The sequence below is a fragment of the Papaver somniferum genome, chromosome 2 (genome assembly GCF_003573695.1).
Source record: "Papaver somniferum cultivar HN1 chromosome 2, ASM357369v1, whole genome shotgun sequence".
NCBI classification, from domain to species: Eukaryota; Viridiplantae; Streptophyta; class Magnoliopsida; order Ranunculales; family Papaveraceae; genus Papaver; species Papaver somniferum.
In genome coordinates, this window is record NC_039359.1 from 207,820,690 (window position 1) to 207,833,757 (window position 13,068).

The window sequence follows — 13,068 nt, forward strand, 5'->3', positions numbered from 1 at the left end:
CAACCTACCTTGCAAATCCTTCCTTCTCAAAGTACTTCCTACGTTTTATATTTTTTAAATAGTCTTTTTATTCTCGCGTTATATATTTTTTGCAATAGTCTTGTTATTCTCATCATTCTCCTTCAATTTGTTAAGGATTTTAGATGGTTCCATACGTTCTCGTGTCATTTTATCTGTCTCCGCGTATGTACTTGATTCTTCCTTCTTTACAATGTCCATGAAGATCTTTTGGACGTGGGTGATTATGACGAAAATCCATTTTTTTATTCATTGTCAAAGGATTTTCATGTTAGTTCCAATTGAAGATGATCTTGAAGGGAGAATTTATCTTCCTCGATCTAGTCTTATCCTTTCTCGTGGTCTTCCCAATATACACTTCACACTTTTTATTCTTGCACACGTTCAACACACTTATCTCACAAACCATCTTAACTCGGTTCTTTCGGCTTTGTCTCCCTTTAGCTTGGACGCAATTGATTTTGAAACCATATCCATTAGGCCAAACCGATGCTTTGCTTGAGTTTTCCACGTCTACATGGATACAAGTACCAATGTAAAATTATATTAGGTATTTTGGATAGAACATACTCGAGAGAAAAAAAACACATAAATTACGACCTACCAAGTCATTTTTGCAGTGATCTTAGCATCTTCGTGAATGAGACAAGATCTGTCTGATCATCCATTGCCACCATTTCAAGAAAAATATGTAAGAATATCACAAGGTTAGACACCAAGAACATGTATAACCTGTATATTTAATTAATCTTAGCCGAACTTGTTGGACTTGGTAAACTGAATACATGTTTGGCTCATTCATAAATAACCGTACAAATCGAACCTATACCCTTTAGTATTATAGAAACAACAGTACCAGGTTCGGCTCATACAGTAGTAGTCAGCGAACATCATCCTGTAACTTACAAAAACTATTCCTATATGTTCATAGTTATATAATCACACCCATTACCAGCCGAACTTTGGCATTTATTTGCACCAAAATAGTTCATTCAAGATTCGGCTGGTAACATATTCAATCATATAATCCAAGATGTTCATATTTAAAAAGGTTCGGCAATAAAAATATGTGTCGTACCTAATCATGTTATAAAAAATGGACATTGAACATCGAACATCGTTTAGAATTACAAAATCCAATTTTCTGGTGAATTCAAGCTACAAAATGGACATTTAACATCGTCTGGAATTATACGAGTATATTATAAGCATTGGGTTCTGCATATATGTACTCATCTTCTGCATTTGGCTCCAAGAAATTTTCATCTTGAGCTTGAGATAATATTTGAGTTAGGGTAAAATCGTTTTCATAATCCAACAAATAAAATCGTTTGATTTAGGGCTCCGTCGTAATTGATATGTATTTTCTTAGCTTTACATGATGAAAATTCAGCTTCCTCAATTGAACTTGGATCACTCATTTCTCTAAAAGTTTTCAAAAAGAAAAAAGAAAAATTTTCTCTCCACTTTTTTTTCTTCTTTTTCTTAAATAATACTCCCTCCGTCCCTATTATATAGGCAAATTTTGCAATATGGGTTCTCTTAACTTGTATACCTGTATACACGTTAAGGAAAAGCCATTTTTATCTAGAATTTTGGGATTATGTATTGTAATTAGAGTTATAAAACTAATTAGACCCATAAAGATTATATTTGCGTTATTACCTTCGTAATAAAATAAAAGGTTGCGTCTCTTTCTTCTCGATTTCATCTCTTCATCTTCCTCGCTCTTCTCTTTCTTCTTCCATATGCAGAATGGAACAGAGAACTCAATTAGGTGTTCCTTAATTAAAATTAAAATTACATCAGTTTCTCTGAAATGATCTAATCAAAATCATTGATTTAGACGAAATATCTATTGTTAGTCATCAAATCCCCCAATAAACTTGATTGATTTTCAGATCTGATTTTTTGGGTTTGATCAAGATGATTTTTTAATCTTCAATTGCATTGAAGAATTGGGTGTTCATTGATTTATCGTTTTCCTATTTATTGGTTTATTAGCCAAATATATCTCACGTATATTTGGCAATGTGTAGTATATAATATCTTACCTAGTTTAGGATATATATTGTGCATATCTTGTATATTATCTTGCCTAGCTTAAGAGATCTTGTTTTGATGATAGATTATTTTCTAGCACTAGACTTGTTTATATAGGAAACCATTCTTTGTAAATCGCAAGAATCAAAAAAAATAAAAAAAAGAAAAGATTGTGTTCTTCATATTCTAGTGGTTCCACAAACCTTCATGGTATTGTGAGTCAAATTTTCGATCCATGGGAGAGAATTTAGTTCACCAAACATTGGTTCAACAACCTTCGGTTGAACTACCTCCTAAGTCACAACCTTCGGTTGAACTACCTCCTAAGTCATTGTATGCATTAGCTCCTAATGATGGTCCGGGAACGCTTATTACTCATGTTGTCCTCAAAGGTTCCAATTATGAAGAATGGGCTAAAGGTTTTCGAGTCTCCTTGGGTGCTAAACGCAAGCTTGGTTTCATTAACGGTACGTATAGTAAACCTGATGATAGTTCCACTGATCTTGAGGATTGGTGGACTGCAAACTATATGATTGTTGCTTGGATTTTTAATACCATTGAGCCAACCGTTCGCTCCACAATTTCTTATCGTGACACTGCTTATGATCTTTGGGAAGATATTAAACTTCGTTTTTCACTGGGTAATGGTATAAAGATATATCAATTGAAGTCCGTTGTTGCTAGTTGTAAACAACAGCCTTCTGAGCCTATATTAGAATATTATGGACGTTTAAAGAAGCTATGGGATGACATCAATGACTTTGATGCTCTTCCTTTTTGCACTTGCACTGGTTGTAGCTGTGGACTCAATGTTACTCTCCGTAACAGACGTATGGCTGATCAGGTGCGTCAATTCCTTATGGGTCTTCAACCATGCCATGACAATGTTAGATCTAATCTCTTGGGTACAGAACCGCTGCCTTCTATACATGCTGTATACTCACGTCTTATACAAGAAGAGGAAGTTCAGATGCATATTCAACGCAGAGCTGAGACATCTGTTACCCCTATGGCGTTTGCTACACCCAGCCAAAAGCCGTCAGCTTCCAAATCAGGAGGGGGGTCGAAATCCCTATTAAAGTGCACTTACTGTGGTTTTCATGGTCATCTGGAGGACCGATGATGGGAGAAACATGGTTATCCGGAAGGCCGAGAACCTCGACGTTTAACTGCAGGCCGTGGTAAACTTGACAAATCTGTCAAAACTAATGTTACTCTTGGTGACGTTTCCGCTTCTTTGAATCATGTTCATCTCAATGGTAAGGATGCTCATATTTGGATTGTCGACACTGGTGCTTCCAATCATGTTTGATGTGATGAATCTCTTTTTCATTCTCTTTATACCATTCGACCTATTCAAATAGGATTACCTAATGGTGCAAGCATTAAGGCGACCAAAATGGGAGTTGTGAAGTTAAATCAGACTCTCGTTTTATCTGATGTATTCTTTGTGCCCACATTCACCTGCAATCTCATATCTGTATCTCAATTCTTAACCTCTCGACATGTTAAGAGTATGATTCGTTTTCAATTCACTAACTCTGAATGTGTTATACAGGACCATACCTTGAGGATGACGATTGGTACGGGTAAATGGTGTGGTTTTAAAAGAACCTACAACTACACCTGCAAGTATACAGGGTTGTTGTAGATAGGTGGAGTAAGAAGGGGTTTGTCCTCAGGGACTTGGTGTGTGTAGTTGAATCTATGGTTTTAACTACAACTGATTTCAGAACAAGAAGTAACACAAATAGGGGGTTTTGTTTGCCGATACGGCTAGATGTTGGTTATGTAACACAAAATAGAAAACAAGAATGCATATTAAAGGACACTAGGGCAGTCGAATCCACCACCTAATCTCAGCTAAGTCAGTTCAGTTTCAATAATGTTGTTGTCCCTTTTTATGGACACCGGACAAGATGCAAGTCTGCCGTTTATCCAGGGTCTCAATGGATGGATTATTATCAACTAAGCCAATTAACTAATCCCTAGTATTAGCTGTCTTCTCACAGTACAACTAATCACAGATCAATTTGATAACTTAGATAATTAAACCTTTCCTAAGATGGATATTCTAATCGTAATTAGGGTATATTTCCAAAGCACTAACTGTCTTTTCAGGGCACAATTAGTCAAGGGATCAATAACAGACAATGAAGCATGAATTGCAGCACATTCATCACAGAAGTATTCTAACTACAATGGATGCATGACATACACTGTGATAGTAAAATGAGGAAGAGCTCAGATTATATTTATCCTAAACAAGTAAAGCACAACAAGAACAATATCAGAAACATGAATCAAACTTGGCAGTAAATTAATGGTTTCATCTCAACCCTAGTAAAAGTAATTAGAACATGATGAACACAATATACTACTACAGCTTGGTGCACCGGCTAGCCCGGGCATGCCCAAAATCAACACCCATGTCTTCAATTTATACATGCAAGCTTTTTCCCCAAAAAATCCCCAAACAGTAAAATTAGGGTTCACCAAATCTTACCTAATTCGATGAAATAACTGCTCCATCACGTCGACCCATCCTTCTATTTCTCTTCCCGCTCCATATCCTGCTCCAATTACTTCTAGCTCATCAACCTATTTCACCAACTTCACACCTAGGGTTCAGTGGCGTGGAAATAGATGAAATTAGTTGTTGAGGAAGATGTAGGACGTGGTAGTGATGATGGTTTGTGGTTGTTAGAAGCCATGATGGCTTTTGGTGGGAGTTATGGTGGTTGAGAAGGGGCATGGAGGTGATGGTGGTGGCAGAGTTTTCTCTGCAGACGGAATGGAGAAGATGGAGTCGATGGTTTTGGGAAGAAGGGTGCGTTTGTTTTGCGGGTATAGGTGTTAGGCGCTCGGGTGTTGAGCGGGTTCAGCGAGGTTTGATGATCTGCGACAAGGAGCGATGGATGGGAAGATGGTAGGTGGATCCAACGGCGATACGGAGGTAAGCGTGGAGCGACCGTCGGATGAAGGGATGTAGCAAAACGGACGACCCAAGATGGAGATGGGCGTTGCGATGTAAAGCGGGGGCTTCGGAGGAGTTTGATGTGCGATGATGGAGCGACCGTAGGATGCTGAAATGCTTCGATCTGACGGCTGAAATCCGAGACGGGCTTGGATAGTGGAAATGTGTTTGAGTAAGGGTTTTGGGCCTTGGGTATGCCAAGCCCATATCTTCTTTAAGGACAATTCTTCTTCTTCAAGCCCACTTCTAGCCTTTTGGTCTTGTGCACAACATTCTTCGCGGCTTCCTTGTGTAATTCTTCCCGGCTTTTCACTACTTTTCTGCTCTTTCGTTCCGCAATTCATCCAAACTTTATTTATTACCTAAAAATGCAAAATTAATTAATAAAAATATTTATTCTTGAAAACAAAGAAAATACAGAATATGGGATAAAATGTAGAATTAATGCACAAAAGATGAGTTAAATGCCAAGAAAAATATATAGAAATATGCACTTTTTAGCACTCATCAAATACCCCCAAACCTGAATTTTACTTGTCCTCAAGTAAAACAAAACTAAGGAAATCCTACCTATACCACTGTCGCTGGTCTCTCGAATGCATTTAGCGTATGCACTAAGCCTTTTAAACCACTAAGTGTCCCTAGTGGACGAGTGAAGTCTCGTGAAGGTTTGCTTAGAACGTACCTACAAAGTTCTAGGTCAAAATATAAGCTCATATTCCATCAAATGTGACATGTGCAAGACAGTTTAAGCTCACAACAAAATGGAGATGTCAATCTAGCTATCAAAGGCACAATCCTAGCACTGATAAAAAAAAAGACATGTGATAAGAGTGTAAAGTGTATCTACACATGTGTAAAGAAAGATCGGATGTTATGACTACTAATCACCAAGAGATAGTTTCTCAGGCTAAGAACTGAGGTCGAAATCTAGCTAGCTGTCCGGACTTTACGAGAATTGTGAATGAGTTGGAGGTATTTCACAATTACTCGCGTTGTACATCAATGGCATACTCCCTCCTTGCTTATTACAATGAAACAACAAAATGACTATTTACATGACTCTTATTTACATTGACTACTCTCTTTTTATTTTTGGAACAAGAGATGATGGAATTGAAAATACTTGATTTTTTTTTTGAATAAATACATCGTTTTTTTTTTTTCGAACAAGGAAACACTTTTGATACAAAAGGAAAAAGAAACAAAAAATTACATGACACTTTGCAAGAGGTAGCCCTTTTTGATGCACCCAGTTAAATTCGATGGTTGTCATTCTTAATGTAACCTCCACCTTCTATCCCAACCAACCAAAGAACAAGCTAGTCAAGTTTCGTTCAGTATTCTAAAGTGATTGGCAATCGTGACTTCCTATCAAACACCTTGAAGATCGAGGCTATACATGTATTGGTAGATCGTGCGCGTGCAAATTTCTTATCACCATGTGAATTGTGCTAGAATCAGGGTGCCTAAATATCTAGACTAATACTCCTAAAAATTACATATATGCACAAGAGTCAACATTTCAAGGTAAATGAGCTCCATTTTTATGTTTTTCATTTTTTTAATTTTTTTGAATTTTTCGATTTTTTCAAAAAGAAGGAGTTCGTTTTCAATTATAGCATATTATCATGGTATCATTCCATACCCCCAAACCTAAACTAAACATTGTCCTCAATGTTTCAAAATAACAAAATTATAATGCAACATATGAAGAGGACATGCTAGAGAGTAAAAGGAGAGAGAATACCCGATTCGTCGAAAACACGAACCGAACTCCATTATTCACCGGCTAGAATCCAACATTTTCAACTTAGATCATATTGGATTAGCAAAAATATATACAAAAGAAACCAAAAAGTTTTAAAATTTATCTACTGGATTATATACAAAAAATTCACCATACACAAAAGTCTAAAGAGTTGAGGATCAACCCAAAAAAAAGTGAGAACATAGAAAGTTTCAAAACACTAAAATTGGACTAAATGGGAGTGAGAGTGAAAAACCGAATGAATCACCCCTAAACCTAAATTGTTCAACAGGTTTACTTTTAAGCACAAAATCTTTTAATTTTAGGGGTTCAGGATTCAAAAGGTCTAACTCATAATGGACTTTTTCGGGATGGGCAAAGAAATGCATTCCAACTGTGGCTCTTTAAAAGTGTTATATTTTGAAGCAAAATAGTCCAAGAGGACTTGGGAGGCACACAGTTCCAATCCTAGATTGGGAATTTTCAGAAAAGTTGGTTTAAATTTTTGTTGCAAACCAAATCTAGGTTGGGTGGAATAATCTCGATTTGAGATTTAGGTAAGAAAGTGGGTACATCTAAATTATTTTCATGGGTACGATCAATAGTACCAACACATACTTTCCCTAAATCAGAAACAGGTAAAACATGCTCACATTCATCGAACAAAACATCAAGACCTAAATCAGTATCATGATTGTTCGAAGTACTCAAATCATCACCGGAAGAAATAACATTTTGTGACTTAGGCAAGGAATCAGACACATCAAATTCGTCCTCATGCATAATAAAATTAGTGTCTACAGAAGATTCAACTATTCCTATGTCATGTTCATCTTCACAAAAGAATTGTACAAGCCCCATATTAGAATCAAAAGCATATGAATTACAATGAGTATCAGAAGAAACAACATTCATGAAGGTTGAGGCTGAGAAGCCATATGTTATTGAACCAAAAGGTTCCACAATATTTTCAGCAAAAACATGTTCTTCTAACATATCATTATCATCATAATCATCATCATGGTAACATGCATATTGATCCTCATTAAAAGTGGTGGTGTCCTTAGTCGATTCATGTTCCTCTAAATCAGGTTCATATTCAATATCATTTAGATGAATGGGACTGGACACTTCATTAGGAAACATGCATTTTCTCATGAATTTCCTCCTTTTGTAGTTGAAGCAAAATCTGATCTAACTTCGCCTGAATGCGTGACATAGTTCTATCAGAATTTTGCTCACCGAGTCTGAGAGCTTCTACGGTGGAGTCTAAATTCATGGGAGTACAAAATTCTTCATGTTCAAATTGTGGTGAATGGTACATGTGTGCATGGTCATTAGGGTTTACAAAATATTGATCACAACCTTCGAAAGGTTGATTATGGTCCCAATGACTACCAGCCTCACAATTTGTGGGCATTTCATAATTTGGATTTTCATGGTATCCCCTAGATTTCCTAAATTCATGCAAAACATAGCAATATTCATCAGGGTGGTCTAAACCACCACAAAAGGTACAAACATGCATATTAGGTTGGCTAGGTTGATACATGGGTGAATAGTTATACGGGTTGGCATATTGAGGCTCATGACCTTGAAAAGGTCCATAATTATAATCCCTATAACTATTGACATCATGGTCTGTGGGAGGCTCATAAGGTGAATCTTGCCCGTAAGCATCTCTAATAGTTTTATTCCCAGAGGCAGACCAAAATCCAGACATGTCTTTGTTTTATGAAATAATCCACAAATCACAAAAAAGTAAGGCCCAAGGGAGATGATAAAAATTTGGTTTAATTTGGGAGCAATTTTGGTTTTTGAAATTAGGAGCAAATTTTTTTTTTTTTTTTTTTGAAATTATCCTAGCATAAATTAGCACAACCCATAAAAGAAAATAAAAACAACAATAATAATTACAAACCCATAAAAGAAAGAAAAAGAAGAAAAAGAAAAATTATTACAAGCCCACATAAAAAATAAAGAAAAACAAAAATTATTACAAGCCCACAAATTAAAAATGGAAGCCCACAGGTTGGGTTCTCTTAATGGGTTTAGGCTTACTTGCTTAAGCACAGCCCAGCTGCTCAGTTAGGTTGCAAAAGCCCAGTTGGGCTTTGGATCATCCTAAGCTTTGGCTTTTCTGTGTCCCAGTTGAGTATTTCAGTTGCAAAGCCCAGTTGGGCTTTGTTCTTTTTCAGCTGCTTGGAATCAGCCCAGTTGGGTTTGGATCAGGACCAGCAGGGGGTAGCAGCAGCTTGCCTTTGCATAGCAGCAACAGCTGAGGCACAGCAGCAGGACCAGGAGCAGCAGCAGGATCAGGAGCAGCAGCAGGATCAGGAGAAGCAGCTCAGCTCTATTTGGGCTTCACAGCAGCACATCAGCACCAGAGGTTTGTTCTCAGCCTCACAACTACCTGGTAATTTCAGATGAGAGAATTAGTTCTCACAACAACAAATTTCAGGCATTCAAGATGACACTGCTAACTCAGTACACAACTCAGGCATTCACAGCAGCAAATTTCAGAGTTCAGTTGGTACAAAACCAAGATGACAATGACCCAATGACCAATATGCAGTAGCAGTTAAGATGATGTAGTAGCAGATAAACAAAAGAAATATGCAGCTAACTACAGACAGACAACTGCAGCTAACACAGGGTGCTAAGTTGCAATTACAGAAGTGCAGAAAATTGAAAATATGCAGTGATGCAAGACAAGATGCAGAGATGCTAATGCAAGTTACACTAAAATGCAAGAATGCAATGCATGATGAATATGCTAGAATGAAACAATATGCAAAAGAGTATGCAGTGATGCAAATGAACTAACATGCAAAAACAACCAAGAAAAATTCAACACAACACAACCAAGTCCCCGGCAGAGGCGCCAAAAACTTGGTGTGGTTTTAAAAGAACCTACAACTACACCTGCAAGTATACAGGGTTGTTGTAGATAGGTGGAGTAAGAAGGGGTTTGTCCTCAGGGACTTGGTGTGTGTAGTTGAATCTATGGTTTTAACTACAACTGATTTCAGAACAAGAAGTAACACAAATAGGGGGTTTTGTTTGCCGATACGGCTAGATGTTGGTTATGTAACACAAAATAGAAAACAAGAATGCATATTAAAGGACACTAGGGCAGTCGAATCCACCACCTAATCTCAGCTAAGTCAGTTCAGTTTCAATAATGTTCTTGTCCCTTTTTATGGACACCGGACAAGATGCAAGTCTGCCGTTTATCCAGGGTCTCAATGGATGGATTATTATCAACTAAGCCAATTAACTAATCCCTAGTATTAGCTGTCTTCTCACAGTACAACTAATCACAGATCAATTTGATAACTTAGATAATTAAACCTTTCCTAAGATGGATATTCTAATCGTAATTAGGGTATATTTCCAAAGCACTAACTGTCTTTTCAGGGCACAATTAGTCAAGGGATCAATAACAGACAATGAAGCATGAATTGCAGCACATTCATCACAGAAGTATTCTAACTACAATGGATGCATGACATACACTGTGATAGTAAAATGAGGAAGAGCTCAGATTATATTTATCCTAAACAAGTAAAGCACAACAAGAACAATATCAGAAACATGAATCAAACTTGGCAGTAAATTAATGGTTTCATCTCAACCCTAGTAAAAGTAATTAGAACATGATGAACACAATATACTACTACAGCTTGGTGCACCGGCTAGCCCGGGCATGCCCAAAATCAACACCCCTGTCTTCAATTTATACATGCAAGCTTTTTCCCCAAAAAATCCCCAAACAGTAAAATTAGGGTTCACCAAATCTTACCTAATTCGATGAAATAACTGCTCCATCACGTCGACCCATCCTTCTATTTCTCTTCCCGCTCCATATCCTGCTCCAATTACTTCTAGCTCATCAACCTATTTCACCAACTTCACACCTAGGGTTCAGTGGCGTGGAAATAGATGAAATTAGTTGTTGAGGAAGATGTAAGACGTGGTAGTGATGATGGTTTGTGGTTGTTAGAAGCCATGATGGCTTTTGGTGGGAGTTATGGTGGTTGAGAAGGGGCAGTGGAGGTGATGGTGGTGGCAGAGTTTTCTCTGCAGACGGAATGGAGAAGATGGAGTCGATGGTTTTGGGAAGAAGGGTGCGTTTGTTTTGCGGGTATAGGTGTTAGGCGCTCGGGTGTTGAGCGGGTTCAGCGAGGTTTGATGATCTGCGACAAGGAGCGATGGATGGGAAGATGGTAGGTGGATCCAACGGCGATACGGAGGTAAGCGTGGAGCGACCGTCGGATGAAGGGATGTAGCAAAATGGACGACCCAAGATGGAGATGGGCGTTGCGATGTAAAGCGGGGGCTTCGGAGTTTGATGTGCGATGATGGAGCGACCGTAGGATGCTGAAATGCTTCGATCTGACGGCTGAAATCCGAGACGGGCTTGGATAGTGGAAATGTGTTTGAGTAAGGTTTTTGGGCCTTGGGTATGCCAAGCCCATATCTTCTTTAAGGACAATTCTTCTTCTTCAAGCCCACTTCTAGCCTTTTGGTCTTGTGCACAACATTCTTCGCGGCTTCCTTGTGTAATTCTTCCCGGCTTTACACTACTTTTCTGCTCTTTTCGTTCCGCAATTCATCCAAACTTTATTTATTACCTAAAAATGCAAAATTAATTAATAAAAATATTTATTCTTGAAAACAAAGAAAATACAGAATATGGGATAAACTGTAGAATTAATGCACAAAAGATGAGTTAAATGCCAAGAAAAATATATAGAAATATGCACTTTTTAGCACTCATCAGTAAACTTATGGGAGGGCTTTATTGGCTAAAGTCGTGGGAACCAACTCGTGTTAATGTCGTGTCCGAGACGTCTTCTACATCTTTATGGCACCAACGGCTCGGTCATCCCTCCATGCAAGCAATGAAGTTCTTACCTCCAATTTGTGGCACTACTAGTCAGTTAGATTTCCATGCTTGTGATATCTGTTATAGAGCCAAGCAGACTCGTAATGTTTTTCCATTAAGTGATAATAAAGCTACTGATTTATTTGAGTTAATTCACTGTGATGTTTGGGGTCCTTATCACGCTAATCGGTCCTGCAGCTCAAGATATTTTTTGACTATTGTGGATGATTATTCTCGTTGTGTTTGGGTTCTTTTGATGAAAACTAAAGATGAGGTGCCTCATTTAATGAGAAATTTTTTTGCTTTGATCGAACGACAATTCTCCAAAAGGGTGAAAATCATGCGAAGTGACAATGGGACCGAGTTCAAAGGTCTTGCAGAATACTTTCGCATGAACGGTATTATTCATCAAACTTCTATAGTCAAAACACCTCAACAAAATGCTAGGGTGGAGCGAAAGCATCGTCATATTCTCAATGTTTCTCGTGCTCTTCGTTTCCAAGCTTCTTTACCTATTGATTTTTGGGGAGAATGTGTATTAACCGCTGCGTATTTGATTAACCGAACCCCTTCTCGTGTACTCGATTTCAAAACTCCATATGAGTTTTTATATGGTACTGCTCCCACTCTCGATTCCCTTCGAGTGTTCGGATGCTTATGCTATGCAAAGAATCTTCATCCTTGCGACAAGTTTGATAGTCGTAGTCGACGGTGTATTTTTCTTGGATATCCTTTTGGGAAGAAAGGTTGGTATATGTTTGATCTCTCGACAGGCAATTATTTTGCGTCCCGTGATGTTCAGTTTCTGGAAGACACCTTTCCTTTGGCTGATCCCCAAGAGCTGTCGAAGTTTCCTTCTCTTTTCTCCGATGATTCGAGTGCTGTGTATCATCATCTTCAAGCTGCTGACTTCTCTGACAGCGTGCATGATTCTCTCAACGTCCCTGAATCTGTTACTCAGTCACTGCAGCTTTCAGCCACTTCTGCAAACGAAACTGGAAATCCTGCTAATACTTCAACGCTTCCAGTTTCCAGTTCAGACTCCCCTGGTACTTCTGCGAACGAAACTGGCAGCTCTGGCAGTTCTTCAACGCTTCCAGTTTCCAGTTCAGACATCACCGGCAGTTCTGGAGACGACACTGGTAGCTCTTCAGTACTTCCACTATTCAGTCCATCACCAGAACTGCGTGGTCGTCATGGCAGGGACTCAGCAGCGAGTTTTCTACCAGTTTCTGTGTCCGACAGCATTGAAACAACACCGTTATCAGTAGAAGAGGATGTGAATACCAGGATGTTGACTGATGATGCCCTTGGTCGTGGCAAACGCACTCGTACAGAAAATGTTAGACACCGAGATTATGTTCAATGGGAGAACGTTAACACGACTTT

The 13,068-nt window shown here is 38.4% G+C and overlaps 1 protein-coding gene across 1 annotated transcript; it reads left to right on the forward strand.

Annotated features, from left to right (window-relative positions):
• The first annotated feature begins 2,590 nt into the window (after positions 1-2,590).
• On the forward strand, positions 2,591-3,184 carry LOC113352674. The gene has a single exon (XM_026596471.1). The coding sequence runs from the start codon at positions 2,591-2,593 to the stop codon at positions 3,182-3,184; it is 594 nt and encodes a 197-aa protein (XP_026452256.1).
• The last annotated feature ends 9,884 nt before the right edge of the window (positions 3,185-13,068 follow it).

Bases quoted from the DNA above. Each gene is read 5' to 3' on its own strand.
- LOC113352674 (XM_026596471.1), top strand. From the start codon at position 2,591: ATGATTGTTGCTTGGATTTTTAATACCATTGAGCCAACCGTTCGCTCC.